At 47.2% G+C, this 21,796-nt stretch overlaps 2 protein-coding genes across 3 annotated transcripts; one reads left to right on the plus strand and one right to left on the minus strand.

Moving 5' to 3' along the window:
* Nucleotides 1-7,467: 7,467 nt before the first annotated feature.
* AIRIM (AFG2 interacting ribosome maturation factor) lies at nt 7,468-9,447 on the minus strand (the record flags this gene model as incomplete). 2 transcript variants are annotated; one of them, XM_084300823.1, is made up of 4 exons in its annotated part: nt 7,468-8,364; nt 8,735-8,853; nt 8,932-9,111; nt 9,182-9,447. In XM_084300823.1, 4 exons carry the CDS (start codon nt 9,445-9,447, stop codon nt 8,324-8,326), a joined length of 606 nt encoding a protein of 201 aa, XP_084156949.1. In that variant the 3' UTR covers nt 7,468-8,323. The 2 variants fall into 2 exon arrangements, with proteins under 2 accessions (XP_084156949.1, XP_084156948.1); XM_084300822.1 differs by having other exon boundaries at nt 8,638-8,853.
* Nucleotides 9,448-9,705: 258 nt separating this feature from the next.
* Nucleotides 9,706-13,902, plus strand: CDCA8 (cell division cycle associated 8; the record flags this gene model as incomplete). Its single annotated transcript, XM_084300511.1, has 10 exons — nt 9,706-9,787; nt 10,363-10,491; nt 10,746-10,786; nt 11,257-11,332; nt 11,658-11,797; nt 12,178-12,257; nt 12,595-12,693; nt 12,879-13,005; nt 13,439-13,525; nt 13,858-13,902. The coding sequence occupies 10 exons, from the start codon at nt 9,706-9,708 to the stop codon at nt 13,900-13,902; spliced, it is 906 nt and encodes a 301-aa protein (XP_084156637.1).
* Nucleotides 13,903-21,796: the final 7,894 nt, after the last annotated feature.

The raw sequence follows: 21,796 nt of genomic DNA on the forward strand, positions 1-21,796 counted from the left end.
AAGACGGTCGAACCTCTTTCAAGGGTAACGTATAAAGGATGGAACTGAACCATGTTGTTTCTCAGACACCTGGCAGAATGAAAATCATAGGATTTATTCCAGAATTCCAATTTCTCCTGCACTGAACAGAGCCACCCTTTTGTTTCTAAAACAGAGATGCACTGTTTCTGCCAGTGAAGGCAAGAAATAAAGCTGTGGTCGTTGCTGTCCTCTCCCCCTAGTTCAGGTGCACAAAGCAGGAGCTGCCTTCCCTTCCTCAAACTAAGTAGCAGGACACAACGAGCTGGAGGAATCCAGCCAAAGGAACAGCTTTGCTTACTTCTGCTTTGGCTTCTTCCTCGAATGTTTTTTTCCTCAGCACTGGCTGATGGATTTCAGACCGAGGGAACATTAGGAAACGAAACGGAGAAGGCTGTGACACACTGCGCGCGGTGCCAAGGAATGGCAGTGACGCACGGCAGCTGGTGGGGTCCCTGGCACGCACCTCGCCACGGGACCCCGGCCGGTCCCAAACTGCTTTCAGTTGCTGCCTTCCAGCCCCAACGGGGGCTTCTCTACGCACATCAGCAGCTGGGGCATCAGCAGCTGAGGGCAATCACCTGCTGCTGCTCCACACCTCCCGCGGATGTGCCACGGCCCCGGGTTATGTCAAGAGGACTCTGGCAGGGTTTGCGGCATCTTCAGAAACCTTCCCCTTGAAAGCCAAGAAAATAAAAGGGGATCAACAGGAAAACAGTCGGGGCCTTGCACAGCACAGTTTGTTCCCGGAGCTGGCGGCGCTTTGCGGAGAACAGCATTACTTTTGGAGCAGAGAAGCAGGCAGGATCACAGAGTCAGGAACGAATGAGGCATTATCAGACCATGTCGGTAGCATCCCCTCCGCTGTGCCATGGAGGTCACATCGGTTACTCCCCACAGTCACTGCCAGGTACCCTCTGAAATGAAGCCCTAAGGTTTGACCAGCTTGAATTCATCTCCTAACCTCAGGAGAAAAGAGAAGAGGTCCTATTACGCTCAGCGCAAAGTTGAATCTGGTCTCTGGCTGACAAGTGGCTATGGACTATACACAAAAATGCTCTAAAGCTGACTGCACCAAATGTTTCTTCTCCACCTAACGCAGTTGTTTGGGATTCGGTTAGAAACAAAACTGCATCTTGTAGTTTTTAATAAAGCTCTTGGCGAACAGTTCAAACACTGGAGGGAGGAAGCAGGAGAGAGAGGTTGAATTTATGGGAGCGGGGGGAGATCATTTGCTTTCTTAGGATTGGAAAAGATTAATAGTCTGCAAAGGCACTTGGATTCATTCCTCACATAGCAGAATGGTTAGGAGACTTACCGGCTTGATATTCTTCATTCTCCCTTCCCCAGGTGGCCTAGAGACTGTCTGGACTGCAGGAAAAAAGGAACAAGGAGCCATCCTGTATCAGCTCCCAGTGAGGAAGTAGCTGTAGTACAGTAGGGAAGGAGGAAAACCAGACCTCACAGGGCTTGCTTTGCTGTGAAACTAAAGACCTGCTTACTATTCTCTGAGCTTGGGTCGAGGGGGAAGGCAACGATGACTGTGGAGGTGGCAGGGAGCACAGCACATGATGGCAGATTCATCCTACCAACACTTACCCATACCAGGGCCCAGCACCAACTGTTTCATAACAAGAATCTGAATTTATGGAAGCTCTCTCTCTCCTACCCCCAGTATTTTGCAATCGATACATAACACACCGAGGTGAATCCCAAAGCAAAGAAAATTTGAAGGAAAGAGTCAGGAATTTCCCAAGTTGTACTGAACAGCCTAAAGTTTTCCGATATCCCCAAAACAACAGAGTACAGCAGAGTGAAAAACAGATGAAAAACACAGTGGAAAAGAGATGAAAAGCCATTGGATGCACATGGGGAACCGCAGGACGTGACTTCAAGGCAAGCCAGAGGCTGTGTTGAAGAGGCAGTCTCCAGGGTTGTAAACTGACTTATTCATTACTTCCAGTCTTACAAATCTCATCAACCCTCTGGACCTTGGGATGACAGGCAGTCCTTTCCTCCCTGAGGCCCACGTTGAATGTGGTTGTCATGCACCGACCATGAGGTTGCATGCAGCTTGATACACTCAACAGCAAAGACAGGAGACCGCAAATAGAAGCCACTGGCCCTCTCCCCGTGTCTGAAGTAACAGACACCTCCCCAAAACCAAAGTTATTCTGGAAACTAGATGAGAGGACAGGCAGGGAAACTTGGTTTCCGCTCTTGGCTCACTGTTGTCCCAGTAACATCGGACAGATCTCCTAATTTCTCCATGCTGCTGTAACTGGGAAATTGGAAGCTAACACCCCTGTCTCTTGGCTGGGTACAAGTCCAGCACCGAATGCTTTCAAAACGTAACAGAAAGGAGTGTAGTTGGATACAGAAAATTGAACTTGTAATGGTATTTGTGAATGTATGTGGAGCTCCAGTTTGGGGGCAGGAGGCTGCAATGGTGCTTATAATGCTGGATTTTGAGGTGACAACTGCTTCCTAGAAGGCCACGATCAGCCTTATTTTTCAAATAATATTAGGAAATATAATGTTTGCTCTGTCTGAGAATGAATGAGGAACTTGAGCAGAACTGCTAAACATAAAAGTTCCTGGACATCTGGAAAGGATTAGTCAGGAAGGTGCTTGGGACAAGGAGTTCAGGCCAGTTCAAGAGACACCTACTGTAGATTTGTTTCCACAGAAGGAGGGAGGAGGAGTGAAAGGGCTGAGGGGAAAAGCAGGAAGGGAGGATTGAAATAAAACCTACACAGGACTGGCAGATAAAGCAAGGGAGATGAGAACAGTCTGCACTCCGCTGAAGCGTGAAGTGCCGAACAGCCAGCCTTTGAGGGTCTGCTGAGCAGAAAGGGCAGGATGTAGCAACATGGGATAAACCACAGTGGCAAAGAACTGGCCAAAGAAATGTTTGTGCCCATCTTTGCAAGGCCAGACAATGCTCCCTGAGCTGAGCATTTCCTCGCTGCAGGAAAGCACATCCCTGCTTCACAGCCAGATGTGTTCCCATTCAACTCACGTCGATAGGATTAGCAGATTTTGCTCCCCTTAGAGCCTACCAACAACTCAACAGGGCAAATGCTGTGATAAAGTCAAGAGCACTAGAGAAACATTAAAGCGCAGACAGCCGAGTGCTAGGAACGAGAGCTGCACATTCAATTAATGTAGATGGGAGAATGTTTGTTTTATTTCTGAGTGGATAAGCACTCAAGCAGCCTCTGGGGCCCTGCAAAATCACAAAGGAGTTCTGCTCCAGGCCAAGATGAAAGTCACAAAGAATAAGCATGAAAACCACAGGGGCTTGTGAAACTCATGCTTGGTTTATTAAATGACTCACGAAGCTTTTTATCACATATTTCTGCCTCCGAGTAAAATCAAACTTAAATTCAGGTGCCAAATTCTTTACCTTTTTTCTAAATATGGAAATTCAGTTTTGAAATCTGCCTGAAAACACATGAGCTTAGGCTGGAGCAAAACTTTTGGGTTTCTTTTAGAAGTCTGGAGTTCTGAACCTGGCACTAAAAGTCCATATATTTGGTTCCAGCATAACCCTGGGCAAAGATGTTGGGAACCTGGAAAATCCAGAGATGAGCACTAACTGTTACCACTGTTAGGAGGATTGGGAGGGATATGATGAATGAGAGCTTTTTATTGTCAGTATGGTGGCAAGCTGGTCAGAATCATGAGAAGACAGTCATAAAGCACAACTGTACTCTATTGCGCAGTGGGAGAATGGGGTGATATAAATGTGTCAAAAATAAAATTACCCATAATTGGTCTCATTTCTAAAGCAGAAATGTGTAGAGACATCACTGCATAAGATGCTAACTTGCACCCTACATGAAAAAACAAACTAACCAGATAGAAGTCAGATGCTTTCCATAAATGTTTGTGGGTATTTAAATTTAGTAACTGATTTTAGTTTGTGCTTTCGCTGTAAGTTAAGAATAACTATTTTCAAACTATGTTAGTAGGAGGTAAAGCTGAAAATCAAAGCACGAGCTTTGTGTTTCCTGAAAATTTTACTTCAACAAGGTAGCTCCAGCTGCTAACTTGGTTTTATTGCATTCCTAAAAGACAGATCTCCATGCAGGAACACTTTAAGAGATCTGTTCCAAAAATAAAGGCACTCAGATTTGTTTTTATGGTTAGGTATATTTTATCAGTCAGTCTCATAGCTAGCAATGTCCTTGGCATTGCTGTTACTCACTGGCCTCCCTGGGGCATGGCACAGGCCCCTGTCCCCACACACAGCTTCCTCCAGCCCCTCTGTCTGCCAGGTGAACGCCGCTGCTGTCCCAGCACTAAAACACTGACATTTTTCAGTCATGACAGCAGGCAGACCTGACTTGCTAATGCTGGGCCACGTCGCAGCTCCGTTTTGGAAAGTTCAGGTGCAGAAACAAATCCAGAGCGAGCCAGGGACCTTCAGGAACGAGCAAGAGAGATGCAGGGAGGAAGAGCAGCACCTACCTCAGTCTTTCCTGGCTTCTTGGAGCTGCAGGCTGGGACAGCACCACAAAATGACATCCAAACTGCCTGTCTGCAGGTGGCTAACTTCAGTGGGGCAGGTCCCAAGTATCTGAGGAGGAGGAGCGGCCTTCTCACTTGAGTGCTCTGAAGTTAAGCACTTGGATACGAAATACCCAAAATACCCACCCGGACTGTCGTCACAGTGGGACGCTTTGAACCTGCAGAGGTTCTCCAGCAAATACAGGCTGAAGGGAGGCTCACACACACAAGGAATGACATTCTTGTTAACAACTGGGGATCTTGGCAGCTTTCCTGAACTGCAACGTACAGATCTTGAAACTGAGCAAAACTCACAGTTGTATCCAATTAGGGAGCCGTGATGCAGAGGTTCGTTTGTGCCCTTCCAGAACACTGCAGACAAACGCAACCGTTGACACGGCCTATCAGCCATAAACAGGGCTTTGTAATTAATCACACCAAAACTTCAATGAGTACCTCCTTCACCCCATTTCAGTGAGAGTCGGAGTCAGGTCATAGCGAGTTTTAATTCAGAAAGCTCTCTCAGCACTTTTAACAGGGCTGTTGTTAACCCAAAAGACAGATACTAGAGGGCCGAACTCCCAGTAGAAGCAGAGGGGCCTCCACTGAACTGTTCTGAAGACCTTCCAAAATTTAAATCCATTTATTCTTTAAGCAGCTGTAAGAGACTGCCAGATAAGAGGGGTGTTGAAGGGCTGTATAGTGCGTGCTTATGTAAACACAACTTTGCCTCCACAAACACCACGATTTACTGTTTTCTGATGATGATACCTCAAGGCCCAAAGAGGTCGATACCCCAAGATTCACCCTATCTGTCTTTACCCCCTTCATGCTGTATGAAATGAACATAAGTCTATACAGCTGTTCCCTGTTAGTCTGCCTGCCGTCCTCTCTGGCTTTACACTCTGCCATTTTACAGTACAGTATTTTTTTGCATCCTATCTTCACTGAAATGTATCAGCATGGGATTTAGCTCAAATCATGGCAAAGGGACTAAGTTCAGAATACATCACTGTGCTTCAGAAGTGACAGTAACAAATGCAAACTAGCATCCACAAATCTCCAATTAAACTTCAGGCCTTTTCCTCAAACCATTTTAAGGATTTGGGTAAACTTCATTTTACTTTTTTTCATCTACTTTGTTACCTGGCATTGTAGGATGGGTTTGTTGGGAAGACAGATCACCTTGGCTCGTCCTTGTGTCATTAAGAAACTCAAGATGTTTATGGATGGCAGTCATAAGCTCAGAGCGCCCTTGGACAACAGACCAAAGACAAACTATCAGGATTGGTGACAATGACTGCAGCAGTACACACTAATCATGTGTGGAGACAGATGCGGTGTGTGAGCAGATCCACCGCTTCTGGCTGCCTGGTGGAGATGTGCAAAACAGAGGCGAGAAGAAAAATGCAGAAGTATGCACTGAAAGAATGTCAACAGACATGAAAACTGAAGTTTCTTTCTTCCCATCAAAATGCCTCCTGTAAGGCTGCAAATCACACAGCTTGGCAGCACAGTCCCAACACAGGCAATTCATCTTCCTTTCTGCCACAGGTTCTTAACTATCAGAAAAGGGACAGGGAGATGGATGGGAGAGATTGTTATTATCTTTGCTCTCTTCTGTATCACAACATACAACCTCGTTTGTCAGATGCATCTCAGACTGACAGCCTCTGCAGACACCGGCAGTCAGCTGTCACAGAAACAGCTAGGAGGTAATCTACATAAATCTACTGCAGCCTCTGTCATCCCACAGCAGACGCTCATCCTTTCCTTAAAATCAGAAGTCAGTGATGTCCCTAAGGAAGACGCATGGGCTGAACACTAACAGCAGGCACTAGCTAATAAAGCTTACCTACAGTACTTCATTGACTGGAACCTAAATACTGGGAAAGGGAATTTGAATTTAAATAATCCAAAGGCAGAAAGTGAATATCTAGAGCTGAGAGAGGAGTTTGTGGCTGGAAGCAAAGTTCTGGAAAGGGAAATTATGTGAAACTGCTCACCATGCTGTGGATATGAACATAAATGCCTTACGCTGAACTGATACCGTGATGCAACCCACTGCACCAGAAACACACTGGCAAAATGAGTCAGTGACAGGTCACAGTGAGACAGAGCTACTCAAAGATGGGAAATGCTTCACATGCAGAAGCAGCTGCATTGAGACTGCTGTACATTTGCTAAATAAACTGCATTCTTGGCTCATCTGCCAAACCAGTATCTTAACTGCATCATCTGCTTTATCTTAAACTGAGGCAGGAGGAGCCCATTTCTCACTTTCCTAGCAAGGAGATGGCCAAGTGAAAAGCTCCAGAACAGTGGCACGTTGACTCACAGCAGCTAAGCTGCACTCTTGCACAAGGTCTGTAGGGGATGCAAAGAGCAGAAGCGGCTCATCCAGCCACAAGAGCCACTGTTGCAGCAGGCTGGAGGGCAGGATCAGCACCAGCAGCACTCCAGGGCCCTGAAGCAACGTGGGGCATGCAGGCAGAGAAGCAGCTTACAGCCATGCCAGCAAACCAGCTGAGCACCCCACCAGCCCCCAGTATGCGTGCTCAGAGCAGAACCTGCCTCATTTTCCCTCTGCTTAATTCCCTTCCTTTGACAAACGTTGATTTCATCAGCCGTGACACCCTGAAGCCATACCAAAGCCAAGAGGGTGATGTTATTTTTCTTTGCAATTAAAACTGCATATTAAGTACCATTCCACAAACAGTCGTCAGCTGATGGGGAAGAACTGGCAGCACCAGTCCTGCGCAGCCAGCAGCCTCCAAAGGCCCTCCGAACACAGCTCTCTGTAGGTTGAGCAGTGCCCTCTGGTGGTCAAATGGATTCTCCGGGGTTTGAGACATATTTTGCCCTCTCCCAAAAAAAAAGATAAGAAACATGTACTCAAGCACATCTACAGTCTATCTGGAGGCACATTTTTTTTTATTTGACCTTCTCTGACAAGTTACAGCTTTTACCAGGTAAGTTACAGACACGAATCCCATCACTTCCCATGAACATTACAAAGGATCAGTTTCAGCCAACAGAAGAGGACCCTAACTGGCACCAGCTGCTGCTGCCACAGAACATGAAGTTTTAAGACTCAGTTAAACATATCAGTATTTGTTACAAGCAAGTCATTTTAATTGGTACAGACATGTCTTTCTCAGAATACTGTAACACACTCGAAAACTGCCTGTATCAGATGTCAGGTGTTTGTGCTAGATCTGTGTACCTTTGTAACTACATTTACAAGCCAAATTTGTTCCTTCCTCTTCAATGTACAGGTGGGATAAAAGCAAACATGTTGCTCAGAAGCACAATGCACAAACTGTTTTTAATTCCTGACTTAACATCTTTATTTATTGTTAAGGATGGTACCTAACGATCTTTATGTGGTATCAACCCACTGGACCTCAATGTTACATTTATTTGCAGTGCACTTCACCATTTGTTTACAAGTCAGTAAGTTTCAACTTTTTTTTTTTGTATACAAAACACCCGTAGCAGGAAAAAGAAAGGATGCCTTTCATAGTTGAAGATGCTGACTCCCTTCTATTGTTGACTTGTTCAGCTCAACCTCTTCTTCAGACGCTGTCCATCTCCATTTGAAAACAGAACAGTCCAAGCATTTCCTACCAAGGCCAATTCATTCAGATTCCAAAACACAGCAGTAAATCTTTTTCAACTCATCTTCCTCTTTGTGGTTATCTCTGAATATACCAGACACTCATAGAAGCTGGTCAACATCAGTCCTTCCTTGGATTGTCCATCTGGAGCCTGGTTAGCAGGGCAGCTGTCACTGGTTGTCCAAGTAGAGAGAGACCTTAAGGAGAACATCTGAGTTGGGGAAGAAAAAATAAACCATTAGTTTAATGCATTTGTGTTCTGTACCCGCAAAAATTTAACTTAAAACAATGAAGTAAAACGTATATAAAGCCAACTTCACAGAGCTAGTGAAATGGATCAACAAATCAGCAATCCCCATTCCAATGGGAGAAAAGACACCGCTCCCAGATGATCCTTGGGCGTAAAGGCTAGTATTTACCACCAAATCTTTCACAAAATCTGAGCACGGATTGCAAAGAAACAGTGCAAAGGGAGCAAGCTCACCCACTGCTACTGAGCCCAATGCAGGAGCCGGGGGTAGGAAGGCCTTCAGACTCCCGGGCTAATAAACACCCTCTGGGTCTGCCACGTGAGGAGCTACCTTGAACAGTGTCTTCCTCATACCGCTCCAGAATCCTCTTCCAGGCCTGCGGGAGGGCTTCCATATCTTCTGGGCTGTCGCAGTTGATGCTCAGCAGTAACAGCTTGCTCTCCAGGTACCTACAGGCTCCATAAGGCCAACACACACACAAAGCAGCACCCGCCACCCCCCATGCAAAACCCCCACCGCAAGGATACAGGTGCCGGTAGTACCGCTCCACATCCTGCAGCCCTTCCAGCACATCAGCCAGCGACGGGCGGCGAGCCCCACGCCGCAGGGTTTCGTCCAGCCCCAGCTCCGCCACTTTCTCCTCGTAGACCTGCAGCACGGAGGCAGCGCCGGTCCCGACGGCGTCCCTCAGGGCGCGGAGCTCCTCCCTGCGGGGCACAGCTCAGCCCAGCCTCATCCCCCGGCACCCAGCCCGGCCCCGGAGCCTCCTCCCCTCACCGCCGCCGGCCCAGCTGCTCCAGCAGCGCCTCGGCCGCCCCGCGCTGCTTCCTCCACAGCCGCTCCCGCAGCTCCCCGAAGGCCCCGAGGGGCGAGGAGCCCCACGCCAGCCTCCGCGCCGCCCGGAGCTGCTCCGCCAGCCCGGCGAGAGACACCAGCAGCGGCTCCCACGAGGCCAGCGCCTCCCTCCGCGCCACCTCCTGCCGCTCCGCCACCGCCGCCCACTCCCGCAGCGCCGCCGCCATCACGCCCGCGGCCGCCGCCATCTTGGCGTCTTCCCGGAAGTGCTCCCCGCTTGCACGTCATCAAGCCGCGGCGCGCTCGGACGGCGGCGCGGCCAATCAGGGCTCGGCTCTGATTGGCCGCGCGGCGCTCGCCGCGTTCTGATTGGGCGGAGAGGGGGGCGGGGCTTGGGTTTAAACGCGGCGCGGGCGGCGGCGGCGACTTAGGGGCGGTGGGAGGGGGTCGGGGCTGGGTGGGCTCCGCACGGCGGCAGCGGCACCTCCAGGCCCCGCGGCCTCGCCATGGCGCCCTCACGCAAGAAGGCGGCCGGGGGGGCCCGCAGCAGGAAGCTGGCTGCCTTCCTCAAGGACTTCGACCGCGAGGGTGGGGGCTGGGAACGGGTTTTGGGGAGGGGGTGGCACTGGGCCTGGTTCTTTTGGGGGTTTGGGGTTGGGGGGGGGTCTGGGCCCGTTATTGGGGGGGGGGGGACCCGGTTTGGGGGTGGTGGGTTTGGATGGGGGGTGGTCGAGCCTGATTTTTGAGGGTGAGGGTGGTCCTGGGCCCAGTTTTTTGGGGGGTGGGAGGGGTAGGGGTGGTCCTGGGCCCGGTTTTTGGAGGGGGGCGGCCCAAGGCCCGTTTTGGGTGAGGGGGGGTTGCAGCAGCATCGGGCCCCTTAGTTTAGGGGAGAGGGAATTGGGCCTGTTTGTTTGGGGGGGGGGGGGGGAGGGGGGGGGGGGGGGGAGGAAGAGGGGTGAGAGGGGCCGGGTCTGTTTGGGGGGGGGGTGAGGAGCTTGGTGGTTGAGCCTGGTTTTGAGGGAAGGTGGCCGATGGTGGCTTGATGGCTCCAGAACTGTTTTCTTTCTGGGTGGAAGGGGAGAGGTGTTGCTGGGCCCTTTTTTTAGGATGGGGGGTTTCTTGGGCCCAGAGCTGAGTATGACCCTGTGCCCCTGTCCCTGTAGTGAGGAGCCGGGTCGATCAGCTGCAGACAAATGGGCAGCGCCTGGTCAAGGAGGCAGAGAACCTGTACAACATCGAGATCCTCCGGCTGCCCATGGCACTCCGCGAGATGAACTGGCTCGAGTACTTTGGTATGGGGAGTGCTGGGCTGGTGGGGGCATTCCTTCCTTTGCTAAATGGGCAGCAAAAGCTTGAGGCAAGTGGACTTCTACAAGCAGAAAAACTGTGGTGTCTGGGAGTGCTGGTATCCATCTGAGGTTGCTCACGCACTGCTAGGAAAACTGCTTTGTGCTGCTTTTTGTTCTAGTGCAGTGTTAAAATATAGCTGTATATATTGTAGGAGCTGTTGGGGATCACTTCTAAAAATGAAATGTTTTCTTTCTAGCTAAAGGAGGGAGTAAAAAGGTCTTGGAAGCGGCAGTGACAGTAAGTATTCAACACAAATATTAAACTGGCTTGGTGGTGTCATATAGCCCTGTAGGAAACAAAGGGGTTCTTGAATCTGTAGGAGTGTTGCAGTAATATGGGTTACATTAATAATTTTGTAAATGCTGCTTTAAGACCTATCAGTAAGAGATGCTTCTTTTATCCAGTGTAAGATTTGCCTGCTGCTCATACTGCTCCTTGGCTGGCATGCTTGACTTCACTCATGTGTACCCAAAGGAACACACAGTCTTCTGTACACCAAAGCATTTCTAAATTGGTTGATCAGCAGGGAGATCTAATACAAAGTGACATCCCTAATAATAGGGACGGTAGGGACAGTCCCCATCTGAGCTCAACAGAAGAATGTGAAGGTGTTTTTGCTGTAATACTCTTAAGGATTTGGTCAACAACTTCTGTTTCAGATCTATGCTACTGATAATCCTAACAGTACTATGACTTTTTAATTTTAGGCAGACTTGGAAATAAGGGAAATAAACAAGTTAACAGCAGAAGTTATCCAGACTCCTTTAAAAGTCATCAAGAAAGGTCAGTTTGTTTCTAAGCATTGTGATGAGCTCAGTAAGAGGAAAGCATGTCATGGTTAACATATTGTGAATAATAATTCAGTTCTTAAAGCTTTCAATATATTTAAAGATGTGGAAGCAATTCTACCTTCATTCCTGCTATCTGAAGTAGCTTTACTTCTGTCAAAATGTTCAAAATGGTGTTCTGTCCACCATTTTCATTGGAATTCAGATTTTAGAAGTAAATTGTAACCAAAAATGCATGTACTGGCTTAATTTTTACCTTAGGTGGTAGTCCATAATGTAAAATTAGTGTTCTCAACTTGGATAATGCTTTCTCCTTCTAGTAGAGAAATCTAAACAGGTTATTGAAGCCATTGAAGAAGCAGCAGAGTCTCCTTTGCTTCCTGTAGCAAAGAGAGCAAAACATGATACCCAAGTTGTTCCAACGCTAGAAGTTGAAAATACTAATCCAAGAACAGGAAAGGTAAATGACTACTTCATGATTACTTTATTCCCAAGATATAAGCTACTTACTGAGTTGATGATGCTTTTACCAATAGTAACATAATTTTTTTAATATATCCATTTTGCTCTGGGCAATAATAAGTAAATGAACAGGACTGAGTCAGATTAAAAGTTCATGCATCCTCCTTAAGTTCTACAGCTGAACTTAGGAGAGAGAATATAAAACTACTGCTTGAATGGGGATGGTCTCAGAAGTTTGTATGGGGTTTGTTTTGGACTCTTGTGATTTTAAAAAGGAGCCTATTGAGTCAAATGTTTTGTATGGAAGCATTTATTCCATATTTGGAACTCCTCTGCCATGTGAGAGGGCATTAACTGATTTGGGAATTAATGTTTCAGATGAGGGCATCTATTAAAAAAGCACCAGTGTCCAGGAGCAGAAGAGCTCCTTCAGCAAGAGTGAAACGCATGAGTAAAAGGTAAGAAAAGACATCCCTTACTACAGGATTTCCAAAAATGGAGACCAAGTGTAGATTGCTTATTTATCTTTTATGTGTAATGGAGTGTGGCTTAGTAGGCTGGCTGATGTAGGCATGTCATGCTGGGGACAGAGTGGGGAGGCAGTGGAAATGATGTGACAGTGATGGAAAGTGGTCAACTTCTCTTGTAATGACCAGCTATCCCTAGCTTTGGGTTGCCCTGGATTGGTAAGAATCTCCAATCATCTCACCTAAAACTTTGATAAGACACCACTTGTGTATCTTAAAATGATTCTTTTCTGAGCAGTAGGGCTTTACTTTATTTTCTTTTAAACAGGTCAAGCAAAAACAACTTCATCACTCCAGCTACTGGCCGAATGGTTGATCTCTGTGTTCAGGGGGGTACTTCCATTGTCACACCCAGGTTTGATTCCAGGTCTGTGTTCTATTAATTTACTCTGTTAATCTGTTATATAGAGGAGTGCCTTGCTGCTTGCTTTATGTATCAATCATCTTTATGTGGAACATTCCCCAGTGTCTCTTTGAACCTGAAATACAACTTTTAGTCAAAGTGTTTTAAGCGTTTGCAGTAAAACTTTTTACCCATAACTTCTGTTTCAGAATTTTCAAGACCCCGGGTTTGCGCACACCTGCAGTAAATGAACGAGTTTATACCATCTCTGCCAATGGCAGCCCCCTCGCTGATGGCAATGATATCTTCATTACAGTCCCTGTTGGAGGAGGAGAGGTAAAGTCAGGAACTTCAATCTGTCCAATCCATGCTGAAAGGATAGCCTGTAAATTCTTGGGTGTTTTATCAGTTTCTACTGACTCTTGGCCATCCATTCTTGTCTGTTTACTTGTTCCACTACAGGTTATTGGGGAATAGATGTAGGTTAAAAAGAACCTTAAAAACTATCAGTCAGAAGTGGGAGCTGGCCTAAGCAGAACGTAGTGTGATGTTTTTCTGTGCATTTATGTATAATTAAAAACAGCTTCTGCTGGCAGTTATGTTGGTACGCTGAAATGCAGGTATGAGGTAAGCTTCTGGTCAAACTGGATGTAGATCTTTGCTTGTACATGGTCTTCTAGTATGCATGGATTTCTTTATTTTTTTCGTTTTCTGACTGCTGCAGCTACCCAAACAGGAAACCTAAGATTTGGTTTTGGTGTTTTTACAGAGTATTCGTTTAACAGCGAGTGATTTGACCAAGAAGAATCTTCTTCATTTGAATCCGGAGGCACAAGGAATTATGAAGAAGCTATCAGTAAGTCTACTTTTAATCTAGTACTGAAGTTATAATGCAGGGTTGTCTCTGTCATTAGCCACTGGACTATTGAATTGTAATAGCTCCTTATTTCTTTTCCCCCTTGTCTTGATCTTGGCTCATGTCACTGATCAAGAGAGAACATGAACTGAGAATGGAAGGATGGGAATACCTTTACTTCACATCTAGCTTATTCTAAACCATGCAGTTGTTGGAAAACTTATTGATGTTTTGAAAAACAAAATGTATTCCACTTCAGGCAGGAGTTCTAAGTGTCTGTGGGATATAATAATAACTCTTAAGACTGCTGATGGATTTCTCTTTCTTCTTAGGTTCGTCTCGCACAAGCTTGCAGTGGTACAAAAACCCACCGATGAAACTTGATGAATGTTGGCATCCCTCTGTAAATATGGAACTTTACATTTAGGACTGCTGTCTTTAGTTCTTCTAATCTGTCTTCCTTCTATTAGCTTACAGAATGGAAGTTAGGAATTCTTTTTATACCTGTAATATGTGCTGAGATTAGAATGCATTTTTTACTTTTCAACAATTTAAAAAAAAAAAAAAAAACAACAACCTGAATACTTTATTTTCTGTTTAAGGTGAAGACCAAGGCACAGTTACCTTGGGCTTGCAAACCAGCAAGCTGAGTAGAAAGGCTATTGTGGTATCTTGCAAAAGACATAAGCAGTGGACGCAAGTGACTGGAGTTCACTTCTGTCTGGGAAAAGAAACCAACAGATCGGATTTGTTGCATTTCCTTTCAGGCATGGCCTTTCCCCACTGGTGGTTTTAAAAGTGATGACTATCTCAGTATAGTATTGAGATATCTCAAGGCAAGTTACAGGTGCCTGGGACTAAATGGAAAGTTTCTTATTGTTTATGGTGCTGCCATGAATTTAAAATATTTTGGTTATGAGGTTTTATAGTGGACATATTCATTTTATTGTTTTAAAAGAAATAAAAAAATCACTGGTGGTTTAACAAAATCCATCAGCTAGACTGTTGGCTAATCAGATGCTGTAAGCTGTAGCTGTAAGGTTATTCAGTGATGTCTCTAATGTGAGAGAACTGCTTTTCATGTATACTTCTCAAAAGCTTTAGGAGAAGACATTCCCCTGAAATTGAATGTAGACAGGGAAGAAGGAAGTTGAGAGTAGTCAAATATTGTTTTTCCTGTCTACCCATTTAAATTAAATTGATTCACTGCATTTCTTAGAGGTGAATCCAACTAATACTATTTAAACTGAATAAAACAACTTCAGTCAATAATTGTATTTTTCATCATTGCTTATAGGAAATAAATCTTGCTTCATTCCAAATTCAGGAAAACTCACCTTTAACACTTCCCCAAGAAGCTGTATGTAACAGGAACTTATCTGGCTTAATGTTTTGTGAGATGATGCCAGAGTAGTCTTGCATTTGCTTTCCTGTAACAACAGTCTTTTTTAACAGCTTAGAAAGGGCGGAGCTCCCTATGAAGCACTAGCTATCTATGACAAGATGGCATTATGTTTTATAGTGCAAAAGATGTCTCAAAACCCAGGGTTTCATTTTCATTGTGAGTCTTTGTGGGAGAGGATGCATATCTTGTCTATGAAATAAATATGTGTAATTCCTTAACAGTGTCACTAGCTTCGCTTCCTAAAGTGTTACTCTACTAATCAAAGTCAGATGTGTAAAATGGCATCTGCAAGGGACAGCCTGATAATCTTCCATCTGTTTCAGCTGGGGGAGTTAACACAGATAATAAGGTGTTCATGGTAAAAAAAAATTTAGCTTTGCTAACTTTGTCTAAGAACTTTATTTCTAAAAATAAGCCTATTTATTCCTTAGCTGGCTCTTTCCAAAGATACCTTTTCACCCTTGATTCAAGCCACTTTGCAGAGACTATGGAGGATATTTGGAGTTTAGCTTCTGCCAAAGCCAATCCTGCAGCATGATTTAAAAAAAAAAAAAAGACTGGGAAATGCTGCTATCAGATGCAACTTAATGTGTTGGTGTAAATTTTTGTAGCCAGTGAGCTAGGGAAAAAATATAGAACAGCATTCGTATATGAATTTAATTTAAAAAAACAAATGTGTCACAATGCAAGCCTCAGCTATGCACCATGCATTTGGAAATCACTTTATTGGGTTTTGGTAGCTTCCAAGTCTTAACTGCAGGTGGCAATATTGTAAACTACTAGGCTACAAGTATTTCATTTACTGTCTTTGATTTCTGCTAGTATTCATTTTAAAATTACTTGAGCAGTTGCATTTTGTTTAACAAAACTCCCTCACTTCTGTTCAATTCAAGGATTCCTGGGGCAATACAGGAAACCTGGTTGACTTTTTCTGTATATTGGTGGAGTATTGTGTGTATTTGTATATTACTTGTGTGCTAGCCTAGCTGTACTCTGAATCGTGTAGTGGGAAACAAAAAGCAATGCAGCAAAAACACTGTCTGGTTGGAAGAGGCTGCATCCCTCGCTGGCAGGAGCAGTTCAGCCTACAGAAAGAGACTGGCATTAGCTTGTCATCTAAGCTGCTGCTAGGTCTGGTGCTATGGGCATGGCTTCAGACACCACCGTCAAAATAGACCCAGTCTTGAAGGGAGAGCTAGAGAACATTGAGGCATTCTCAGGATATCATTTTTTTGTATGTTCCTTCCAAGAACCAAACTGTGAGGGAGTGTTTGTGCCTTTTGTTAATAGGTGAGGCTCTTCAGAAGGAATTAAGGTCCTGTGTTTTGCGTCTGATGCCATAAGAAATAAAGTTTTCCTGGTTGTAATTTTCACTATAGTTCTCAGCCCTGTGCAGAATTCTTAATGGCTTTCTTGTAGGAAGGGTGGTTTGGGGAGTAATGGCTGAGGTTTGATAAAAGATTGCTGAACACTGATGCTTTTTAGATCAAAACCACAGAGCTGAACTAGTGCTCTTTGAAAATAACTCTCCTTTGTGACAAAGCAAGCTGAAAAAGGAGAGCTTGTGGAGCTTCCAGCAGGGAGCAAACAAGCAGCAGGGAGTGTCTGGTGAACAACTCCAGTCTTGCAGGGGGAATAACATCTGTGCCTTCCCTGGCTGGCTGAGATGTCTCCCTCCGGACAGGAGCTCCTGTGTGCCCCAAGCAGTAAGTTGTGCTTGGGAGGCTTCCTGCAAGTCTCTTTCACTGCAGTTTGCTCTGGGTACACCAACTCCAAAGTTCACATTTTCATTATGAATTTGGGCTGAACCTATTAATCTAGAGAAATAATGAGCAGAATAGGTACCTGGTGAGGTGCCTTCCCCGGGATGTGCTGACATTGAACTCCCTCAAAGGGCCTGTGTTAGATAATGATCCTAATAGGTGGCTCCTCCAGGCAATTTGATAGATGTGCACTATCAAGCATTGTCAGAAATAGCTCCGTATACAAAGCAAGCGTTTATCATCATGGACACCTTGCAGGTGGTCACTGATTCGGTGACATTGTAAGAAATAAATAGATAACAATCCCCTGCTTGCAGATGGAAGAGATGATAGTTTAGAACAAATTAGAGCTGTCTCTAGGCAATTTTTTCATAGAGGAGTTTTTGATTTGAAGGTGCAGGACAGTACCTCCTCTGGGTGACCTGTATAATTCCACCTAAACCCCGTGTTCACTGGGTCAGCTGAACGCATAAGAAAAGGGGGGAAAAAAAATCCTTAGCATCATTAAAAGAGGCATGGAGGAACTGTTTTTCTTCTAATTTCTAAGTTCTTAGGTAAGTGAAGAGAACTGCAAATTAAAAGGTGAAATTCCTGTCTGGAAACACCTGCTGTTTTGGTGACTTGGGTTGAACAGACAGTTCAGCCTCTCTGAACTTCTTATTCAGTGGCAGTGTCCACAGCTCGCAGTTCAGGTATTCTGCAGACAAAAAATTCACTCGTTTATGGAATTTGAGCCACTTGGGGAAAATCAGCACACAGCTCACAACCTCAGGGATCAGGGGAATAACAAGAAAAATGAACTTTCAAAAAAAGGCACTTGTTTAATCAATAGAATCAAGAGGATGGCTTGTTCTCATCAGGGTGTTCCTGGAGTGACTTGATGGGTGCGTTCCACTCCCACCCTGGTGTTTCATCCACACCAGCTGAACTCCAGTCTGCAGCGGTGATGTCACTGCAGCTCTGATCCAACTTGAATCCTTCCAGCAGCGTTCACAGCTGAGCAACGAGCAGCTTTTAATGAGGCAAAAAGATCATCTCCATTAAGGAGATGAGGCTGTGGGTTGTACTGACAGTGGTTTTTTATCCAGATCCCAGGCTCTCTGCAGTAACCCTGCTGCAGCAGGCTCCAGCCGGCATCCCTCGTGTGCTCATTGTGTTCAGCCCCTGCCTGCTTCCCGCCAGGCTCTCTTCATTCTGGGCAAAATCCTGCTGGAAGCACTCGGCCGGGGGCCAGGGGCAGCTTCCAGCAGCTCGTTGTGACTGCTGAGATGCTTCACTATTAAATTCAGCCCAGGTCTTGCGTTTGATCGCTTTACAGTGCACAGCTGGGGTAGTCCAAGGACGGAGCGTTAACCCAGATGTTGTGGCTTGCTGAGGGGCTTGAGTGCTGAGCCTGAAGTTTGGCTTTTAATGTGTGGGTGGTGGAGGGTGGGAGGTGAAAACAATTACTCAAATTAACAGGCTTGTAAGCGTTTTGCAATTTAAGCTTCTGTAACTTTGCTTTTTTCTTTCTCCTCTTTTTCTCCCCCCTGTCCTAACTGAGAAAGATTTAACATTTAATTAACCTGACATCACTTAGCAGTTGGGCACGCAATTAGGTAACAGATATTAATTAGGAGATGCGACTGGTGGGGACTTTCCCAAGCTGGGATCTTGCAGCACAGAGGCTGAGCGGTGCCTCGGAGGGGCTGTGCAGCCAGGCGCCGTGCTGCGCCAGTCCCCCGGGACCCTGCAGCCTTTCATCCCATCCTGTGTCGTGTGTCACAGGCGGCGAGGACTTCAGAAACCAAATCAAACAGCCGTGTTTGCTATGGATTTAGCTGCAGCTTCTTCTCCTCTAATTGATTGTACTGCGGGGCTCCGGAGGAGCTGCCTGGTGAGCCTTGCTGCGATGCTTGCTCATCTCCTCCGTGCGTGCGTGCTCAGGAGCAGGGCAGGGGCTCTCTCCTGGCACGCACCCGATGGTTTTGCAGGGACGTGTGGTTTAGGAGAGAGGCCTCCTTCCACCTTTCCTGAAGGAGCTGCTCCCCACCTGGAGCTAAGGATGCCAAAAGCCTCACAAGGGGCACAGCTCACCCCGGGGCTCGGTTTGGGTGACAGCTGGGTCTCTGGGGGTACAGGGAGTGGTGCTGCAAGGCACAAAGGCAGGGTGGGGGTTGGGGTTGCTTGGTGGAAAGGGTCCCTAGCAGGGGAGCTGCTGAGATAGAAGAGAGTTTTGTTTGTAAGACTCTGGTTTCAGGGAGCTGTGTAAGAAGCCAGAGGGGCTGCAGCTTAGTTCCTAGGTAGGAAGGGCTGAGGGATGAGTTCCTGGGAAGTTGCCTTGCTCTGTGAGGTCTGGAGGTGCACAGCACCCTGGTGCAGCTCTGCTGGTCCTGTGCTGGCTACCATGAGGAGGATGGCAAGTGGTCACAGCCTGTCTATATGGGCTGCCAGTGGCTACCTGGCAGAACAAGAAGGGCTTTGCCCTCCCTGCACCACCTGCCTCTACGTGCCAGAACATTTCAAAGGTCTGAGGGAGAAGTCCCTTGCCTAAATAGCTGAGTTCTCTGAAAAGGAAAGGATGAGCACAGCTTCTGCGGGGGCAGGCAGAGAGCTGGGGGATGAAACCGCCTGTGCTGAGCCCCATCCAGCAAGAAGAAGGCTCATGTTGCCATACTGCAAGCCCTTTTTTAAAACATAAATCAATATTGCCTTCTGTGAGAGGTGGTCACAAGGCAGGATGGGTCCTTGCCTTGCACCAGGAACAGGAGCCAAGGAAAGTTTGAGCTGTCAGGAGCCCAAAATGAGTATATCAAATTTATTCATAGATGGCAGCTTTCTTAAAGGCAGCTTTCCTCCACAGCTGTGGTGCAAATCAGAGCCATATTGTCCAGTGAATCTCATTTACAGCAAGATAATATGAAAGCTGGTGTGGCTGGGCCTCGCTGTGGGGTTGCAGGGTGCCACTGCTCTGCTGTCACATCTGAGCTGGGGGAAAGCATAAATGTCCTCTTAAAATACAGCGGTGGGAACCAGAGCTTACAGGGTGCAGACTTTAGAGCGATTTCATCCCTGGCTCTGATGGGAGTGGGGATGAAATTCGCTCTTTTTCCCAGAAAATAAGTGCCCGTAAGCCATGGAACTTTACCCACTCCTCGCCCAGCAGCATTATTACGCTGAAAAATGGGATTAGACAGAATCGCTAATTTGAACATCACACACACAGACCAAAATCCCAAGCACCCTCCCTGTCTCTCCAGGGAAAGATTTATTGCCTGCTAGAGTGTAATTAATTTCCCTTAATAAGGGTGAGCCACTTAATAGGAAAGTCATGTCCTCAAAGCTGGGTGCCGCCTCTCAGCCTGGCTGTGCCCAGGAGAGCAGCCAGGGGAGAGCTGTGGTTATCTTTGGGGAGGAAAAGATGCTCTTGCAGCACGATGTTCTCACGGTGCTGTCGTCGGCCGTGCTGCTCGCGTTGTGCAGCCTTGCAGCAACCGCCCGGGAGCAGCTTTCAAGGGAAAAAAATCGATATTTACTAGTTACGGGCCAATCTTCCTTCCAAAGTACAAAACCTGCTGATTTTGCGCAGTTCGGAGCCGCGCTGAGCTGGGAAGCAGATGCATTTTGTGCACCATTTGAACTGAATTCCTTTGCTGCGAAGCAGGGAGTGGAAACGTTAATAAGATGTAGCTGCTGTCGTGGGCTTGGCTGCCCCAAACACCAGCAGGTCCCTGCTCCAGGGGAGAGATGGGGTGGGGAAAGCGAGGGTACATCCTTGGGGTCAGGGCGCAAGGCTGGTGGAAAGGAAAAGGATGATTTATCCTTGTCTGCATCCCTCGTATAAATAGCACCGAGGGGGTTTGTGTGCTAATTGCAGCCTGTCGGGGCTAGCTTAGCTCGTTACAGGCAGCAGCTGCCAGGGGGGCTGGAGGGCTCACCCAGAGGGAGGACGGGCAGCCGGGGAGCTCCTCAAGGGTCTCGGCAGCTGGGGGAATTGCTGGGCTTTAAAAAGAGCCAGCACAGGGCTTTTTAAAGCCCTTTTCTAGGGCTGGAGGCATACCTCATGCAGCTCAGCCATCCTAAACATGCAAAGATCAGGGGAGAGCTGGCTTGCACCATCCCTTTTCTGCCTCTCCCCACTCTCAGGTCGTTTTGGCTCATCTGCGTGGGGAAGGTCAGATCCGGATCACTGGCAGGGTTCGTGTTTCCCAAGTGCTGAGACTTTGTGAGCAGCCACATGGTTTATCTGAAAGGGCTGCAGTCAGACGAAGCAGTTTTGGAGGAGCAAAAAGAAAGCAAAGCTCCGTAGCTGGACTTTGCTCCCAGCACTGAGGAGCCCCACAATTTCCTGCCAAGAAATGGTGAATTTTCCTCCTAGTTATCCACAAAATAGTCCGTCTGGGGGTCCAGAAGCGGGAGGCAGGGGGGACAGTGACTAATGACAGCTCGTGTACTGGGGGTCCTCTCTCTGCTGCCACGCAGCACAGCTGGGATGCGGTGGGAGAGGGGCGCGAGGCGGACGGAAAGCTCATTTCCCACCGAGGGTGACCTTGTGGCCCGCGAGCCTGGGAAGCTGAGGCCTGATGGCACTTGATTGATGGCATGCGAGGAGTCGTTCTCCCTCAATGTCAGTCAGCTCGCCTCCGCTGACTGCAAATGAAGGCACAAGGAATTGGAGAGTAATCAATGCCAGATGGAAAGTGCAATTGGAAATGTTTCTGTCTGGGGCACGCGGCCGGGGAGGAGAGCTCGGCTGGGCAGCGCGGAGCCCGGCTCGTGCAGGCTCATGAACGCTCTCGCTTTCCCTTTCTGCTGCTCAATTATCACACACACAGAGATGACAGGAGCTGCATCTCCATAGGAACCTGCCGAAGGTGGAAAGCACTCGCCAAGAGCTGCCAGCTCCGGGTCCTGCCAGCTCCGAGCAGCTCTCGCGGATAAGAGAGGCGACGCCGTCACCCCGCCAGGCAGCAAGGGGCATGGCTCTGGAAAGCAAAAGCTTTGCACTTTGCACAGCACAGAGCAGAGAGAAGGAACCTTTAGGTTCCTTGAGAAGGAACCAGGCAGCTGTGAGAGCTCAGAAAACCCCTGAGCATCCCCAGGGAGCTGGCAGCAGCGAGGCTT

The sequence above is a fragment of the Netta rufina genome (genome assembly GCF_964035555.1).
Source record: "Netta rufina genome assembly, chromosome: 23".
In the NCBI taxonomy this organism is placed as follows: Eukaryota; Metazoa; Chordata; class Aves; order Anseriformes; family Anatidae; genus Netta; species Netta rufina.